Consider the following 19,686-nt stretch of genomic DNA (forward strand, 5'->3'; position numbering starts at 1 on the left):
CCTTCCTCCAAAGGTCGCTCAGACTGCTGGTGGAAGATGGCAAGATAGCCCCAGGCTCCCTCCTTCCTTCCAAAAAGCTGCTTCTGGGCTTGCTTGGTGGCTATCAGTGCTGGCAGACTGTCTAGGCTTTTCCCACTGCAGGTGAACAACTTTCCCCCATGATGTTTGCTATTTTTGAAGTGTCCTTTTCTGCTGCAAAAGGGTTTCCTCTTCTAGCCTTCCTGGGGTCACCCTGATTTCCAGACCAAATTTGCTGTCGTTACCTGGAGGAAGGTTTCCCTCTCCTCCCCCTCCCCCTATAAGTGACAGACACATCTCAGAGTGGGTCACAGTTCTCACCTGATTGGGCCTCAAAGATTTCACATCTGGAGTGCATCTCCTCTTAAGTTGAGTTGACTGCCTATTTTAAAGGGGATATTTCCTCCTGTTGTTACAATTCAAGTCTCGGGCTCTGTCATAATCTTTGGGCAGACAGCTCCTGTTGCAGAAGAGGGGCTGTTGGTTGCCTCTTCAGTCTCAGGGTCATGGCAGTTCCCATTTCCTTGTCCTGCAGCTGTGCTGACTCTGCAGGTCTAAGAGGAGCAAAATACAGTAAAATACAGAGGTAAAATAGATATCTTTTTTGTACTTCAAAACAATAATTTCTTCCTAGATCTGCCTAGTGCCTGATCAAACCAGTGTCTCTTAGAAATATGGATCATAAGTCATAAGTGAAGGGAGCTGGTGTTCAGGGTCGCCATGTGATGTTTCTGAACACAGGACTCAAACAGGGACCACTTCCCTCTTCTGCCGCTCTCTCAAGGATGGCCTCTTTTGAAAGAGGAATGCTTGTGTAGGAGAGCTCAACCCATCACTGTTCTATCTATCATAATAAAGGTTATTAAAAACCTACGTGACTGGCCTGCGTATTCCTGTAGAGCAAATTCTCTCCAGCTCGCAAGACAGTCTTGCGAACTCTGCAGTATAAGCTTGATTTTATTAAATATTTGCTTGACCAGAAAAGCAAAGCAGAGCAGGATAAACACGCCTAAAGTAAATGTGAAATGACCTTTGTCTGTCATCTATCCAATGCCTGCGGCTGCTGTGGTAGGGAGGGCAGTGGGAGGTGAAGGTGATCATACAGCTGCTTTGAAATTCTGCCTCCTGTGAGAACTTTGAAATATTTGGGGTGGCATGAAAGTGGTGGATGCTCTGGAAGCCCAGACTTACCCTTTCCACTATCAGATCTAATCAGTCTGCAGGTCAAAAGAAGATAGGATTTATTCTCTTTGTTATTCCTTGAAGTAAATTTTTCAGTTCTGCTAGCGCCGGCAGAGTTGCACAGATTTGAAAGAGCTGTGAATGCCAGACCTGTGTCACTACCACCCCTTTCTCCCTGCTGGGATTTGCAAACAGTGATTTTCCCTTGCACAGGGCTTGCTGTCGTCACCTTTGCTCAGCAAGTTACACCCCTGTTTTCAGCAAAAGCACTCTGTGAGAAATGTTAGGACACTGGCCTGCAGAAGTGCATCCAAATCACAAAGATCTCTGAAGCTGGGGGTTGACTTGTTTTCTTTTTAAAAGCAAGAAGAATTCTGTGCAATTCTGATATGGATGTTAAAGAGGGAGGGAGGGAAGACCTGTGTGCATTAGCCTGGTCATCTGTAACTAGGGTCAGCACTTAGCAAAGAGCTTGGCTGGCAGGAGCAAGGGTGGTAGGACTCCATCCTCCATGTGCTCTGTGGGACCATAAAAGGCCAAACCTTCTCTTGGTACAGAAGCAACCATGAAGAGGAGAAGGAGTAGGGAGCAGGTGGATGTTTTGAATGGGAAGATGTATTGCCATGGCACAAGGATGGGGCGTTGGTGATACACTTACCAAATTAGAGCAGCCGTTTGAACTCCATGTAGCTCCCACCACTCCAGTTAAAACCTGGGAGATTTTAAGAGACTGAGTGGTGCAAGAAAGCTACTTTAGACTTCATTATTGCTAATAATAAAGACTTTAGACTTCATTATTGCTAATAATTAGGCAGCCCCTTTCTTCTACCTTCTCTGAGATGCCCAGTGGAACTCTCTTTTTTGGACAATGTTGTCTTGGCCATGCAGTGGATGAAGAGCAGTCCTGTGGTGAGGGCCCAGGGGAGGGAGGGGACCTGGTACTCAGTTTGCTTTGTGCTTGGCTTTGTGCCCTTCGTAGATGTGGCTCTGAAGGCTGGCACACCGCAGCTTCTACATCTGTACTCCAAGCTGGGCTGGCATGTGGCAGCTTTGATCTGGTAGCCACAGAGAGCCAGTTCAAACAGGCCTGCTCTGAACCAGCGTCTCCCTGAAAGGATGTTAATGTCAAACCAGAACTGGTTTCTTCCTGGCAAACTTGAAGAGCTGCAAAAGAGCTCAGCATCCATCTGGACTTGTCCCTGTAGGCAGGTCCCTGACCTTCTCCAGGCTTCAGTCCCTCATCCAGAAGAGCAGCATAGTAATCCTTCTCCTGTCCTGTGTTAGCAAATACACAACTGGGTCAAAGTTGGCAGTGCAAACAGTAATGCTGCTTGATGATTCTACCATTAGCCTTCTGCACTGCTCTGGCTTCCAGTGAATTCTTGTGCTGCACCAAGGGGCATGCGTGTGTGTAGCAGAGGTTAAGAGGGCACTGATTTATTATTCTGCTATGTGATTTCTGCTCTTTCTACCAGCATCGTTTCTTTCAGGAGGGCTCCCTTTGTGCTGGCTGTAAGTAGAGAGCTCAGAGACGAGAAAAGGAGGATTAGCAATTAAATATGCTCTGATGATGGCATGGTTGTGAAGGAGGGAGGAGGAAGGAATACTCCATAGTAACGTACTTTTGTTTTCTTTTCTCTTTGCTTTTAGGACAAAATCTGCCAGGGAATTGGTGTTTTGAAGACACTTACAGCTTTCAATCTTCGTTCCCTTGGGAATACAAATCTTTCTAAACATGTCACCAGCCATGTGGAAGTGGACTTGCCTCATTTCTCACCTCCTGTTATCTGCCACGGTGTCACCTCTTGGTAGGCAGCAGCCACCCCACCCAAAGAGGCCCTTCATCACTTTCACTGGAGACCAAGCGGAGGGGAACTTCAACCACTTGGTTGTTGATGAAAGAACTGGGCACATTTACTTGGGAGCTGTCAACAGGATCTACAAACTCTCCAGTGACCTGAAGGTCCTGGTGACCCACCAGACTGGTCCCGATGAAGACAATCCCAAGTGTTATCCTCCCAGGATAGTCCAAACCTGCAATGAACCCTTGACACCCACTAACAACATCAACAAAATGCTTCTCATAGACTACAAGGAGAATCGATTGATAGCCTGTGGGAGCCTTTACCAGGGCATTTGTAAGCTTTTGAGGCTGGATGACCTCTTCAAGCTGGGTGAGCCCTTCCACAAGAAGGAGCATTACCTCTCCGGTGTCAATGAGAGTGGCTCTGTTTTTGGAGTCATTGTTTCTTACAGCAACATGGATGACAAGTTGTTCATTGCCACTGCTGTGGATGGAAAGCCTGAGTATTTCCCCACTATTTCCAGCAGAAAGCTAACCAAGAACTCTGAGGCAGATGGGATGTTTGCATACGTTTTCCATGATGAGTTTGTGGCCTCCATGATTAAAATCCCCTCAGACACCTTTACCATCATACCTGACTTTGATATCTACTACATCTATGGCTTCAGCAGTGGTAACTTTGTCTATTTCCTCACTCTGCAGCCTGAGATGATCTCACCACCTGGCTCCACCACAAAGGAGCAGGTTTATACCTCTAAGCTGGTCCGTTTGTGCAAGGAGGACACAGCTTTTAACTCCTATGTTGAGGTGCCCATTGGTTGTGAGAAGAACGGGGTAGAGTACCGGTTGCTCCAGGCGGCCTACTTGTCCAAGGCTGGAGCCATTCTGGCGAGGTCTTTGGGTGTAGGCCCTGAGGATGATATCCTCTTCACAGTCTTCTCCAAGGGGCAGAAAAGGAAGATGAAGTCCTTGGATGAGTCCGCTCTTTGCATCTTTGTCCTGAAAAAGATCAACGATCGCATCAAGGACAGGCTGCAGTCCTGCTACAGGGGAGAGGGGACGTTAGATCTGGCCTGGCTCAAAGTCAAGGATATTCCCTGTAGCAGTGCGGTAAGTCAAGCCTCTAACCACCTGAGTTTAACCTCCTCATGTGCTCACAGAGCTTAAAGTGTGGCTCAATGGCTAGAGCGAGGAAATGAACCTGCCTTGTCCCAGTCCTGGCTCAGCCTCTGGCTCACCACACCACCTAATCTAACCAGTCCATGCCTCAGTTTGCCATGGATGAGCTGAGGAAGGTATCACTTCCTGACCTTCCCAGAAATCTTATGTTTTTTGATAGATTATGCCAAGGGACCTTGAAATCTTTAGGAGGAATTGGTCTGTTGTTTTTATTTCACTGTGCAATTCATTAGGGGTGAAATCACGTTTCCTTCTGCAGTTTTGGCTCAAGCCTTAACCAAAACAGTACTTAGATAAAGTCAACTGCTTGTGCTGGTTTCTGTGTCTGATGGTGGAATTTTATCTCTCTGGGCTAGAGTTGGAGCAGGATTTGTTCCGGGAGCTTTGTGAAGCCAGGGCTTCATTTTTTCTGTGTCTGAGGAGTGCTGGTCATTAACCATCAAAGTCTCTCGTCTTCCTGTTTCTAACCAGCTCTGCAGTGTCTGTGCACTGAAAAATTAAGGCCTGGCTACAGATCAAGGATTGAATGCTGCAAGATTTAAGGGCAGGACTGGGGAAGAGGTTGGTCTACCTGACCTACAAATGGTCTTAAGAAATTGTCTTGGTTTATTCTGCCAGTTCACTAAAGTGTCATTGCGGAAATCTGCCTCATCCCCGCCAGTATGCGGCTGGCTTTGATACCGTGCACAGAAATCAGCATTATAGCCAGCACTGCGCCCCGGCTGCTGTACTAACCACCTCTCTGGGCTTTGATTTCCTTCCTTAATTAGCTCTTTCAAGTAAGAGGCAAGTTTAAGACTGAGCAAAGGGAATATGGAGAAACACCAGGGCACTTTCCTGCCCAAATCATCTCATGGCAGAGTCAGGGCTTGGGATACCGGATCACTCATTCTTTCCTTTGTACTCGAGCATTCTTTGCTGGGGGATCCCTGCTGTTGCTCCTTTATAGGACAAGGACACGCTAAGAGGAATGCAGATGGAAATTTCATTGTAGGGAGATCGATTCTGCCTTACCCTGTCCTAATTCCCCTCTGTACCAGCACCCTCAGCATCGTTGCACAACGCTGCAGTGCTCTCACACTCCTACGCTGAAGGTGCAGAGGGTGCACCCTTCATTTTAGTGCAATTGCGTCTGTCTAGACCTGTGCCAGTAGTGAAACTCCCCATGCAGTATTGCACAGGGAGAAAGTCTGTGCCCAGATCTGGCTTTGATTATTATTTATTTATTTATTTAATTATTTATTTATTTTTGTTTAGCCTCAAGGCTGCTGCACTTTCAAAAAACTGCCTTTAGATTTAAGCTGGGAGCTTCCCACTGGAGTTACATTCCTGGGCTCTTAAGCCTCTCCTTGTATTTGCAAATCTGCTCTGCACAGAGCATCTCCATGCTAATGCTTGCAAAACAGGACCTGTCAAATCAAGAATTTTGAAACCCATCAATCACGTGGCTTCTGTGGCTTTAGAAAGAGGAAAAAGGGCCAACAGCTTTCCCATCTCCCTTGGGGTGAATCCTGGATACATCAGGCTGAATTTGGAGGGACAGAACTGCAGAGACTGGGGAGAGGACAAGGAATCAGGGACTGGGTAACACAACAGGGAAAACTGTAAGAGCATCTTTGTGACTGTGAATCAGAGATGCTAATGCTTCCCAGCTGGAAAAAGAACCTGGAGATCCTTGGAAAAAAAAACAGGAGTCTGAAAAGGTAACTAAATGGGCTGTGCTATCCTTAAATGAGTCTACTTAGAGCTGCTGGCAAGCCCTGCTTGAGATCAGCTGTGCTGCCCGAGGGACGAAGTATTAGTGACTTGGCTGCTGTAAGGATTGCAGAGTCCAGCCGCTAAGCTTGGAAAATATTTGGTGGTTGGAGAAGTATTTTGGAGCCTGGGCATATATCCGTGAGGACCTCATCTCCTTTGCTGATGTCCTGCTTGCCAGCCAGCCACCAGTACTGCTGCTCTGCCTTTTAGAAAGTGGATTTGAAGCAGTTATAAAACCAATTACAAAGCCACCAGTGTGATTTTTCCTGGTTTTCTGTGGATATCAAATGTGTCTCTGCTGGTACAGGCTCAACCTGCTTGTGAACCTGAAGTTCAGTTCTGCTGCCCTGTTTCCAGCAGCCAAAATCCTGCATGTGAACAGTTACAGCTGGTACACTTGGCAGGGAGCAGATGGGTGGAAAGAAACTGTGGGATACCCCCACTGAGCATCGCAGAGAAATACTCTTAGAAAACATATTCCAGTCCTTCTCTGAGGTATTAACTCTAAGACTGTGGATTATGGAACTGGGCTCATCACACTGTCCTCACATCTTGATGCATGGTCAGACATGACCTGTGAAAAACCAGAGGTGAATAGACAATCCTTGATGCTCGTTCTGCTCCTGTTCCTCTGCTACAGCTGTCCTCCTCTTAATCTTCAGCACAAATCAGGAAAAATAGATGGATTTTTATGTCTGGACAGTTGATTTGCAAATTGGTGATGTTCACCAAAGTGATGAATAGTTTCAGGTAATACCTCTGGTTTTCCTCGCTGTCTGTACCTTGCAAATGCAGGATAATAGCTTATATTTAAATAGTACGCTTGACCCCAAACGCTTAGAAATTCATATAACCAGAGAAAAATGAGGCTGGGAAAAAAAAAAGAGTCTTATGAGGTCATCTGATTTGCCCTTCTGCCTTACTTATAACATTTCTGACAGATGTTTGTCTCACCTGTTTTTAACCTCCAGCGATCGAGGCTCCCCTCTCTCCCTACATGATCTGTCTTTGCTGCTAGGGAGCTTTCCCTCACATCTAATCTAAATCTTCTTTCCTGACACTGAAGCCATTACTACTTATATAGCCCCAGAGAGCACTTTTGTCCCCTTTGACTATCTAGCAAAAGCACTGTGCGCCACCAAAATGCAATCACTTTTGTGGTGCAGTGTGGTGCATCGACCTATGGAGCAGAGGGAATGAGGCTGTACAGGTTCTCAAGGTGTTGGCAGAAGGAAGGGCTGGTCTAAAGGGAAAAAATGCTTATAAAGGCAGAAAACAATCTTTATGTTGGGTAAAGAAGATTGTGGTTCAAATGCACATCATAAACTTTGTAACTAACTGTTGATGGAAATGATGAATTTGTTTAGAAACATAAAAAAAGGCAGTTTGGGAGGAAGATGGAGGTGTCAAGGGACCGTTTCTGGGGGAAGGAACCAACTGAAGGGACCAACTGCTGGCTTAGGAACTGGTTGCAACCCAGAGCTGTAACCTGGGGAGATCCCAGCCTGCTCGCCAGCCTGATCTGCCTCCCCGCATCACCCGCTGCTCTGCAGCCTAACAGACTGCAGTCCCTGAAATGAAAAGGTGTCACCTCCACCGCTGCAGCTTCTACCGGATACACAGTGCAAATATCTGCCCAAGATAATCAAATTGTCTGTCCCCAAATATCGCCTGGTTTCTGCCTTTCGCCGGTATTTTCTTTTCCTTTTGGCAGGAAATGGAGTTTGACTGCTTAAATTACTGTATTCAATCTCTTCCTGTTTTTCATGGCAGCGTTGTCAGTTGGGAGAGAGCAGAAATGTTTTTTTTTTGAATCTGACCAGCTAACAAAAGGCTTTGTGCAAAGAGCTGGGCAATATTTTTCCAACACTTTGCTAACAGAGGGCAGGCGAGGTGGGTCATTTGGGACCCAAGTCATTGTCTGACAAGTAACCCAGCCATGAAGGCTTCCACTTCTGATGCTTCAAGTCACATTTAAATCAGCAGCTCTCCAAAACATCCCTGTAGGTACCACTGCCTAGATCCCTGAGAGGTCTGCATCTCCTCCATATGTCTGTTCCTCAGGTGGACTCTGCTCTCCTACTCCTTCCTGCTTCCCTCTTTCCCCCTGCCTGTTCTAGATGTTGAGACTGATCCATGCTCTGTACCACCGGGTTAGGAAGAGTCATTTCTAGCTTGCGTGCATATAGTATAAAGCACAGTCAAGTTGACTCCTGGAGAGGCTACCGTTGACGATGGAGTGGCCATAATTTCCCTACAGAAAATCTGTGTCATTATTTTCCTCTTCAACAACATTCAGGTCTAACAGAGCACTTCTGAGACACCAAGCTGGGGAGAGCATTACCCCTGTTTTACAGGAGGGGCAGCTAAGGCACTGGAAAAAGTGACTTGCAGCTCATTTACAGCTCAGGGACTCCTGGATCCTCGTGTTGTGCCCGATGTTCCCAACTGTTGCAGGAAGAGGGAATAACATCCTTGCTATTGCATTCCTCTCCATCATGGGAAACAGCATAACAGAATCATTTAAAAAGGTCATGGGATGGAGTTGCTGGAGAAAAAAGGCTGTTTCAAAGAAAAAAAATATCACTTTATCAACCAAAAGACAGGGATTATCATCTCTATCTAACATTTCCCCTAAAATTTCCCTTAGAAGGAAAAGATTGGGGAAAAAAGGAGTGTTAAGATTTGCTTAGCCCTAAGGGAGAGGAGCATGTGGAAGGTAGTCCACGCGGTGCTGCTGCCTTGACATTTTGCACACACAGCGTGTGCTTGTTTCTCCTGGTGGGGCTGGCCAGTGCATGAGCCTGCCGCTTTCCCTGGGGAATGACTCAGAGTCACAGGAACGAGCTATCGGTTTCATGAGACCTCAGAGCGCCACTGCTTGCCAGCAGGGCTATCCTAAGTGAATCTCTGTGAGGTCAATGCCACTCTTGCTTGTACAATAGGGACTTTTGTTCGTCCCTACTGGGTATACCATGCATAAAAGCTTTGCAGGCGCTCCTTTAGCCCAAATCACACAGGCTTATGTTTCTTATCCAAAGAGCTCGTGGTCAGTTGAGGACCACTTTTTGGTCAACTTTTAATGGTGTTTTCCTCTTTTTCCTCGGTAAACAAGAACAGGAATCCTAAAAAGTGACAGGGAGCAGCCTGTGCAGAAGCAGTAGCCTCAGAAATACGGAAATGCCTCTCTGGGAATGCTCACTGGAGACGCTGAGACGGAGCAAACAGGCTATGCCTGCCAGCTCTCTATTTGTATAATTGGTCACATCAGTTTGTGTTGGATGGCAGCGTGTGTGTGCAGCGTGTGCTGGAGGGACTTGCTGGGCCCAGCACTTCGATAAGGGAAGACCAGCGTCCTCTGCCAACGCTGGGAGCCGGAGTGGATGGAGGGTTTTATTTGGGATGTAACTTGGACAAGGGGCAGGGTGCTGGCTTAGGATTTCTGCAGCTGAGCTCTGTGATTTGGACATCTCCCCCACGAACCTTCCTCCTTCCCCTTTCTCCATCCCTTCATGGCCTGACTGTTGTCTCTCCTACAAAGCTGGCTGTGCTCTGGGGTGAAAGACACTTTAATAGAGAGAAATGTCATATTATCTTGCTACGTGAGGCAGCTCAGGCGAAAGCAGAGCGGGGAGCTCTCTCCAGGGATGTGGCTGGTATTTCTCGTGATTATTGTCAGTGGTGGAAGTGACCAGAGATGTCTGAGGCCGTGCTCCTCAGGCTAATGGAGAGCAACCGAGTTCAAATATCCACCGCTCTGAGCAAGGTCCTGGCCCCTCTGTAACTGGAATTAGGAAAGTCTCCCCACCTCTTCCACTGTGATGTGACCAGGCAGGCTCATTAATTAGTGCTAATTCATTGACGAGCAAGCCCAGCAGCGTTCGTGGTCTGCCAGGGACACGATGGCTGAGACAAAATGGAGTTGCAGGAGTGAAACCCTCATGGTTTTCCAGTCGGTGTATGTACCTGCAGCTGGGTAGCTCGGGGTGAGCACAAGGACTTTTCCAGCATCCACATTCCAGTTCAGCCTGGATGTAGCTGCTGGCGACATCCTGACCTCTGGATATCCTTAAAAGCCCACAACCAGCATTTAGTTGGACATGCATAAACTAACCTGACGAAAACTCATTTTCAGGGGCTTCTCATACACCGCATGGGTTCATCTTCACTTTTTCCTTGGCTGCAGTCCTTCCTCCCAAGTGCCACCTCTCTGCTTTCTGCCAGTGGGGATAAGGACACTTACCTGTCTCTGCAGAGTGCTCTGCACTCCAGGCAGGAGAAATGGCTTCAGAGGCCCTAGGGGAGAGAAAAACAAAAACTCTTAAGCACCTACATAAACTGAAGCTTGCACTTAAGGGCTGTAAACCAGGCTCTAATTGCACAGAGAAGATGATTGCATTTAAGGCATTAAGTGTGGTCCTTGGTATTAAACACCTGTCCTTGAAAGGATACCTCCAGATCAGAAATAACACTGGCTGTCATTAATTGCCTTGTTATCACACCCCCGCCCCGCAGCCTCTCCTTCCAAAATGCATATTGTTTGTGCTGGAATAAAAAAAAATCAAGCCCTGAAAAAAGCTTCCAAGAAGCCATCTAATTCCTTCCCAAACATAAGAGGAAACCCTCTGCCTTTAAGTGGCTGGGTGCCAAACCCGTGCACGCTGTGCTGTTCCCTCCTGGCTCCTCGCGTCTGCTTGACCCTGCTCTTACAAAATGTTCATTGAAGACAGAGCAGGGCCCAAGGCTGCTGACTCGCTGTTGTGTCTGAGATATTTCAGGCTTGGCTCCCTCCCCCCGCCATCAGTCCCATCTCCGGACCGCGCCGGCTGTGCCTCTGTGGCTCAGCATCTCTCAGCATCTCTCAGCATCTCTCAGCATCCTTCCCTGCTCCTGCTGGCCTCCAGGTAGATGCTTCTGCAGGAGAGCGAGGTGCCAGCTTCCACATCGCCGCCTGGTCCGTCTGCTTTGTGCTCCTCGCCGCACGGACGATTGCATTTATTTCTGGGAACCGATCTTTGCCGCTTCCCCTGCCAGCGACCCGGGCTGTTTTCTTCTGTGGTCGAGCCCTGCGGTCACACGTGGCTCAGCCTCGCGTTTTCAGAGGGCTCCATATGATCTCCTCGCGTTCGCTTCCATGCCGGGTGATCAGCTATTTCACAAACCTGACCTCATATTGCCTCACCAGGAGATTGCCTCCCAGGCCAAGGGGAATGCTTATGCAACATTTGGGAAGGGAAAAAAAAAAAAGCATCAAGCAAAACTCAGAAGAATCCTGAAAAAGCCAGAAGCAAAGTGACTGCGTCTCCCTGCATGAGCCTGATGCTATTTAAAGCACCTCCGGACTGGGGGCAGCTGGGGTTTGTACAATAACCATTCTGTTGAGGAGGGGGTCACGGGTATGCTGGATTCAGCGTTGCTTTACAGCCCAAATCCTGCACAGACCCCTTCTCACTTGCCTGATGTGAGTGGAGTTGTCAGGGTGAAAAACAGTGCAGGGTCTGTCTTCGTACTTGGGGAATCAGCGAAGATGTTTAGCCTCTGCGAACAGTCCGATGCACATGTCTGCATTTATTTTATATTCCAGCACACACATAGCATAGGGCATTATTTTTGCCCCAGAAATAACTGTGTTTCCCTGTTTACCTGAATTGCACAGAAGCACTGGTTCTCATTACATCAGGCAGCATTAATACGGATGCTGGGAGTAGCCACTATGAACATGGGGACAAGATATGATGATGGGGACAGGAAAGAGTGTTGTCCCTACAGAGAGATGTCCAGGTCTCCTCTGACCATATTTCTGCCTGAGATGCTCCCAGCCTGGCATCTGCATGGCCGTGCTACAGTGGCATAGGCAGACTCTGGGTAACGTAAAAACAACTTTGGGAGCAAACACGGTGTTTGCAGGGCCGACAGACCTGGCTGGATAGACACGCTCTAATTCGGGATGGAGCTGGGTGTCACGCTCACATCTACCTATGAACCATCCGTCTCTTCAGCTCTAGTCCTTTGCACAGATAAATGTTAGGAAGCGGAAGAGCATGGCCTCACTTTGCTCGCTGAAGTGCAAACCTTTGTTGCATCTTTCTCCCGGAGGTAGCAAATGCTCTCGCATTGATCCCACCTGAGTGTGCACAGTGACGTTTGTATGTGTGTGACGTTGTATCATTACCAGCATCCAGCAAAGACACGGGGTCCCAGAGCTTTCAGCGAGGTTTCAACTTAGAGACCTCTGGGACTGAGACCCTGGGGATGTGGAGCTGAGTAACAAAAGCTGTTCTGGCTCTGCGGCTGTCACGTGTATGTGCTTTATAAAATAGCCATGAAATCCATAAGACCTAAACCCTGCCCTGTGCCACCAGCACCCAGTTGCTTAAATTTAGGAACAAGACACCGTTTCAGCCCAAGTGATTTCTGCTTTATGGTGCAGGTTTTGTGGAGATAATACTTAGAGTAGTTACAGAAGTATTTGAAGCACAGGATATCCAGATATGTAAGTGGTAATGCTGCGGACAGACAGAGAGACCTCTGTTTCCTCCATGCAGTATTGGAGCTGGCATAGCTGATAGAGCATGTGGGTGACATTAGATCAGTAGGAACAACATCGTATTTTCCCTGTTTCAATGTCATTACCCCGTCATTGTCACTGGTCCAAGATATAATGGGATTTGTTCAGCTGATTTATCCTGTAAACAAGCAATATTAGCCAGGCACATATTCAGCCACAGACAGGGAGTGGGAGAGGCAGAGCAAGGGAGCGTGCAGAAGGGAATAATAAAAATGTGCTGCTCCTAATGAGGGAATGACCCAGCACTCATCAGTGGGTCAGGGCTATTGGTCGGGATCCCGCGCCAAGAAACACAGGGCTGTAATTGTCACGGTGTCCCTGCTTCAGAGGGCCATCGGCTGCACAGGCCTGCTTTCAGCTGCAAAAAAAGATTTGGAAGTTAATGGCTTGAGTGAATTTGTACGCGGCTGACACAAGTGCTCTGAATTCCTCACCTCCCCAGATCTGCACAGATAGAGGCAGCAAGTGGGAGATTTTTCTTTTCCAGTGCCTGCGCGATGTATTTTGTTGTTTAAATTGATAACCGGGCTTATTTACATTCATTTTCCATCAGATTATAGGACCAGAAACAAGGCGGTTCTCCCTGATACAGATGCGCAGCCTTCGACTCTCCATTATTTAGTGAGCAAGCCGGGGTCTCTTGTACCCAACCCAGCAATTTCCCCATGCTGAAGAGCAACAACAGATACATGTTGTTCGTTACAACACAGCTTACCTTTGCAGGACCACAGTGAGGCTTAATTAATGCTTTTAAGCGGCTCTGGGAGAAGGTGTCGCCTGCATGCAAAGCAGCGTTGTTGTTTAATTTATCTAGCGCTGTTGGTGCGCGTGGCACTTTGCAGCCCAAATGATAATTTCGCCTGTGTAACAAAATAATAATTATAGTAATTGTGATTCAGCGGAGAATGTCTGGTGGTGCCAGCATAGGGGAGGCAGCTGGACTCTATCCGGCAAGGTGCTGGTGTGCGTCACTGGAATTGGAATGAGGGTGTCTGGCAGCTGCCAGAAATGCTCCGTCTCAGCCCAGGTTTAACCATTCTGTTACCAGAAAGTAGCAGGAGATAATGGGTCGGGGGTGAAGATGAACACGAGAGTTTAATGTGGGGAAGGTCTCCTTGTTGGGCATCTCTGTTAGATGGACACAGCTGAGCGAAACACAAGTTATGGCAAGGATGCTCGGGATTACGGAGGCATAGCTGGCAGGGCACAGAGCTCTGTTCTCTTTCACCTCTTTCATCGCTGCTGTTGATGGAATTTGTTATACAGACAACCTTTGGCTTATCACGGAAATCCAATGTCCTTTAGGGGAAAATTGTCCCTCTCCCAAAGGCGTCTTTCTGCCTACACAGAACAACCCTTTTCACCCAGGATTTTCCCTCTGTGACATTTGCTCCCTGGCAGCACCAGGGGAAGTCAGTGATGCTGTGTTTCAGGTGCATAACATAGCTTCGCAGCTGGAATATGTTCTTACAGGAGAGCTCTAGCAGCTTATTTGATCAATACTTCACTTTAGAAAAATCCCCAAATGTTTGTTTACCCAATAGACCATGGCAGTTTCAAAGGCAGAGTCTCCACACTCAATAATCTCTTTTTTGGGGGCGCGTGAAATTTTTTAAGTGATTTTCTGAAAGCTCATGGAAAGCACCGAGCTGAGAGCTATAGAGATCATATTCCTCTGTTTATCCTTCAGTGCCTCATCCACACGATCCTCCAGCCTCTCAGCCAGCAGAGGGAAGTTTATGGGACTGCAGAGGAGCTCGGCTTCCTTTTGCAGTCACATTTGCTGCTCTTTAGGTCCCATCCCTTCTTCCTGTTTGCAGACACAGTTTCCCGCTCGCGAGGGAAGGAACCTCAGGGACCACACACCTCAGCGATCTGATTTTCACCCCAGCTGCATGGCTTGGCGTGCTAATACTGAGGTTTGGAATTGCAATGCCAGATTTTTTTTATTTTTTTTTTTTTGAGGAGGTGGAAATGATTTGCGAAAGAGAGATTTGGCTGACACAGCGATGATGAATGGGATGTGGGGTGCGAAGGCCTCCATGAACGGGAGTGTTTGGGATATCTCAGTTTGACAGCCTGCGTTGCTGCTGGAGGTACTGCCCCTCTTCCCTGCCTCCATCACTTATTTGGGCTCTAACCAAGGCTCTGAAATATCCCTTAACTTACAATATCAAAACAGAGAGAGTATGAATATCCCACTGAAATATATTCCCAGGTATCTGAGTTGGTTCCGCACCTCATCTTGTTTATCTTGACACAGAGTGACTATTTTTCATGGCAGACACTTGGAATTGAAGTTGATGAAGGATCTGAAGGATATAGCGGAGGTCACATCAGTACACCATCTGCCAGTAACATGGATTCATTAACCTGGTGGTGTTTCAGGCTGGATTTTTAATTGTACCTTCGCTCGTAATGCTAGGAGTGTCTTCTCTGCAAGTGGCCAAGAAGCACGTATGTCATTTTGCTGAGGACAGTATTGGCCTGGGGGCCCAAAAGTGAAATACCTGTGATGTAAGAAGAGCACATAGTCAGTCTTAGTTTTCTTCTTTTGGGGACACAAACTGTTTCCTTCTGATAGCCTGCTGTTGCTTCCAGAGCAAAAATGCTGCTGCTGACCAGACCCATGCCTGCAGTAAGGCAATGTTCACAGCAAAAGTGAGAATATGAGTTAAGGAACATGCCATGGGCTGAAAAACATCTGCACCTGCTGCTCACTGGTCCTGTGGCTGTGGCACAGCTGTGGTCTGCGTCTCCAGGGTCTGCAGCAAGAAAAAAGAAAAGCAAACTTAGCACCAGTATTGCTTAAATTTTGCAGTATTAGGGTCTAGAGTATACTTAGGGGTTCACTAATCAATGGATATTGTACACATCTATTGGCACGGTAATCAGGCAGAAATTCAGAATTAGAAGATGCTAAATTAATAGCCACTGTTACTTCTTAGTAATAATCAGTCAGCTCTGCTGAGCAAAAGGCCTGAAGACTAAAGAAACCTGTTGGTCCCCATAAGAGAGGCAGCCTCCTCTTCAGGAAATTGCAAATTTTACGATGTGGAGGTAGATGGTAGAGGCTGTTGGGAAGCCTTATGCTCCCAGTCCAGCAGGAACATAAATGCAGACATAACAAGTCTGTACCACATTAAGATTCTGCAGCACTCTGGAAACTTGACACCAGCCCTTGAACTGATGCTTAAACTGCAGACCCAAAAACCAAACGCTGGTACAAGTTCTAGTTAATTTGAGCAACTTTTCCCCGGTCTTGTGTTCCTGAATTATATTTGAGTGAAAACCTCTTAGCATAGTGGGTACAATTTCCCTGTAATTGGTAAAGTTACTGTAACTGCACTGTCATTTGTATATGGTGACATGTAATTGCGTGGTAACCACTGCTGTGGTTGCACAAGTGAAAAGCAGCGTGCAATTATAATGTATTTCCAAATGCTGGCTCTTTATCCAGCTTCCATTATATCAATAAGCACCCTAGGGAAATGGTACTGGATATTTTTGTATGTCGTTAGACTGCGGGCTAACTGCTGAAGAGCGGGTTTGTTGGTGAGCTGTGCTATCTTTGGTCGGTGGCCCAGGGTTCTCATCTTTTTGCCCACAAAATTTCCCCAGGCCTTGAATTGCAGATGACAAAGGTCTACAGCTGTTGGTGGTCACTCGGCAAGCCCACGTTTCTTTTTTCCTGACCCAGTGTCAGGAATGCATGTGATAGGGAGGGCAGTAACAGGCATCAAATTATGTGAATGATGTGGCACAAGGTGAGTGTCAGAGGAGCTGTCTCCATCCTGCACCAGGACCTCATGGCTAGACACTGATGATAGGCACTGCCTGCAATTTGGTGGTCCTGCCACAGTTCACAGCACAGAACGTGGAGAGAAGGTTGTATGAGCCAAGTCCACGTGTCCCAGTGGAGTCAGAAGGGAGAGCTAGAGGTCAGAAGCAGAGATCCTGCTAGGAATGCAGGAGGTCAGAAGCAGATCCAATCCAGCTTAAGGGTACTGAAAATTCCTGGTGACAGATTTTCCTAGGACAACCATCTCTCTAGATTTTTAAATATATTGTGGAGTAGGATACACGTCCATTCTCATCAGGAAGCTCAGTCCTTGCTGTTGAGAAGATCTTGCACACAGGTGATGAAGAGACCCTGGGACCTTGCAAAGATTCAATTGCATATTGCTGTTAATTTCTTACTGCTGTTGGCTCCCTGGCTCTTCTGGCAACACAGGCAGTCGTAATGTATGCATTCCCTCCATCATCTGGAGTAGCCAAGCCTGAGATAACAAGAGTGAGAAGCCAAGTACCTGCCACTGTATGAAGACAAGGCTATTAGGCATTAGCTGTAAATCAAAGGCGAGAGACTTGGCTGTTGGGACAGCCTTTATCCCCAGTGAGTCTGGGGAATTGCTTTGGAGCCTGCTGAGATATCTGGAAAAAGGCCCTTGTGCTTTGATTGGGAAAGAAGATTTTGCCCAAGTGAAAGCAAGGAGGAACGAGGGAAGGCTAATCCTTTACCGAAGTTTTTCCCAAAATATGGATTAGGCCATATTTGATTATCAGGGGCTGTTCCAGAGGCAAATTCCTAAAGCAGATGTTTAAGGGGCATTTGCAGATCAGTAGGAGCACTGTTTGCACTGTCCCCCGAATACCTTGCACTTTAGCCTGTAGTGCAATGCCCAGCACCTCTGCTGGGCAATCAGATGAGATCAATGAGGGAGGTGCTGTAATCAGAGCTCTAACCCTTCTGCAGAGTTTGGGGGTTTTGGGGACTCGGTGAATCTCTAGAGACCTAAGCCAGCATGAGCCTCATAAAACCATCCTCTTCAGGAGCATTTGGATGTGTTCATTGTTTATTTGATAGGCTTAATCCTGGAGAAGGCAGATGCCTGCCAGAATCCTCCTGTAAATCAGGGCCATTCTTTGCACATCCTTCCTATTTCACTGGCGAACGTGACACTTGGCCACGGTGTCACTGCTGCAGATGAAACCTCTGGTTGCCGATGCAGGGAGAGGTGGCAGAAGCAGACAGCAGCCTCTCACCAGCTGGCTCCCCACTGCTCATCAGCCTGAGATGGAGAGGCAGCTGGTGGGACTCGGGAGGGCATTTATGCCCTGGGAGCTGCCAATCACTCTCACATGAAGATATTTTGGATATGTAAAGCACCTAATAAACCTGTGTTTAGCAGCTTCCCTGGGGCAGAGGGGCAGTGAGTAATATTCCCTCACTGGCAGGTGGAACATGATGCGGGATGCTGCTTTGACTCCATTCCAGCATCTCAACCACAAGGCCCCCCCTTCCTTTCTGAGTTACCTACAGACCACGCTGTGAATTTCTGGGTTAGATTTAACTGCTCTAGATGCAAGAATTGCTGATTGCTTTCCTGCCTCTTTAGATCTTCCCTTTGCCCCTCCCTGATATCCCAGCTGGCGTGCCAGCAGTGTTGCGAGCAGAGTGAATTCATGTCCTCACCTCTGCTTTCATTCTGGAAAGTCGTTAACGTGAAATTGCCAAGCAGAGAAGCTCCAGAGAGTTTAACGTGGCTACTTTATATTGCTGTTAGGAGTGTCTGGAATTGAAAATAAACCTGTGCTTGCAACTCCTGACCCTTTCATCATAAATCCAAATTTCCTTACGTGTTTCTCTTTGCTGAAGAAGATGACTGTATTTCTGCCTTTACTAAGATGTTGAGCGTGCAGCTGAGAGCCACAGCTGCACAGCAGCTAGCTGATGTTTATTTGTAGGGTTTCACTTGCTGGTATTTTTTTATTTTTGTAGACAATCCCTAGAGGAAATAATCCCAATGTGTTAAATGAAAATAGTTTTCATGTGATGTGTGACTTGCTGGCCTTACTCTTCCTCCAAGCTCCTTCTTGGGGGACTGTTGTCTGCCTTCAAACTGTAAATGTGCAGTTGCTTCTCCAACATCTGTGCAAGGGCACATGACTGAAAAGCTTGGCCTGATCTGCCCTCAACCACCCATTCATGTCTCAGAGGTTAAGGTGTGCTGTGATTGTCCTAGCTCTCATCTGAACTTCATCTTTTTAACGCACTGATTTCACTCTTCAAACTTGTTTTGGTGTTTGGATGTGTCCTTCCATAAATGATCTCAGGGAACTGAGATGAAATCTGTGGGCTTAAAGTTAGGTTTGTGTCTGTAGGTGGGAAAAGCATGATTTCAGCCCCATTAAAGTTAGGTCTGACTTCAGCTGGAGCCAGACCCAATCTGTTGGAGGAGGAACTAACCTGTGGCAATTGGATTAATTAAGCCTTAACAAGTTGGGGATGTGCTGTAGATGAACTACAGGTTATTGTGTTTGATGCTGGGATTTCTGGCTCTATAACCTCTTAGGGTTTTGCAGGCAGATAAGAGCTTATTCTGGCTATGTAAGCTCTGATATGCATCCACAGCAGTCATGCTCTAGCTAACACATCCTGGCTGTTGATAGAGTGCATTGCAGAGGACTCAATGCCGTATTCTTTCAGCCACATAAGCTCAGAACTGTCTGGGTGCCTGGAGAACAAGCAGAAGTAGCTTGCACCTCCCTGAAAAATAACACAGGGAACTCCTGTCTGAGATACAATGTCCTGGGTCACATAGGAAGGTAGAACAGATGATTGCTGGGCCCCTTTTGGCCTCTAAACTACTTTGGGCTGTGCTGCTGGGAGGTAGCATACAATCACAGAATGCTTTGGAATGGAAGGGACCTTAAAGATCTTCTAATGTCTTTGCATTCCTCCCAAGCTATCTGTCCTTGCTTCCACCCTCTGTAGGCCTCCTCTTTCTGTTTGAATTTGTCCAGGAGCTCCTTGTTCATCCATGCAGGCCTCCTGGTGTTTTTGCCTGACTTCCTCTTTGTTGGGATGCATCGCTCCTGACCTTGGAGGAGGTGATCCTTGAATATTAACTAGCTTTCTTGGGCCCCTCTTCCCTCCAGGGCTTTGTCCGTTGGTACTCTTCCAAGCAGATCCCTGAAGAGGGCAAAGTCTACTCTCCCAAAGCCCAGGGTAGTGAGCTTGCTGTGCTCCCTCCTTGCTGCCCTTAGGATCCTAAACTACACCATGTCACGGTCACTGCAGCCAAGGCTGCCCTTGAGGTTCATGTTCCCCACCTTCCTCCTTGTTGGTGAGAATGAGGTCCAGCATAGCACCTCTCCTTGTTGGCTCATCTAT

The 19,686-nt window shown here is 47.3% G+C and overlaps 1 protein-coding gene across 14 annotated transcripts in view; it reads left to right on the forward strand.

The window, feature by feature from the left end:
• Positions 1–19,686, forward strand: part of PLXNA4 (plexin A4) — a 425,098-nt gene that overhangs the window by 23,830 nt on the left and 381,582 nt on the right. For all 14 annotated transcript variants that reach the window (XM_080577830.1, XM_080577845.1, XM_080577832.1 and 11 more), the window contains exon 2: positions 2,851–4,114. In XM_080577830.1, coding sequence (XP_080433956.1) covers positions 2,936–4,114 — 1,179 coding nt within the window. In that variant the 5' untranslated portion in view covers positions 2,851–2,935. The remainder of the gene's footprint in view (positions 1–2,850; positions 4,115–19,686) is intronic.

This window comes from Anser brachyrhynchus (assembly GCF_964034855.1).
Source record: "Anser brachyrhynchus genome assembly, chromosome: 1".
NCBI lineage: Eukaryota > Metazoa > Chordata > Aves > Anseriformes > Anatidae > Anser > Anser brachyrhynchus.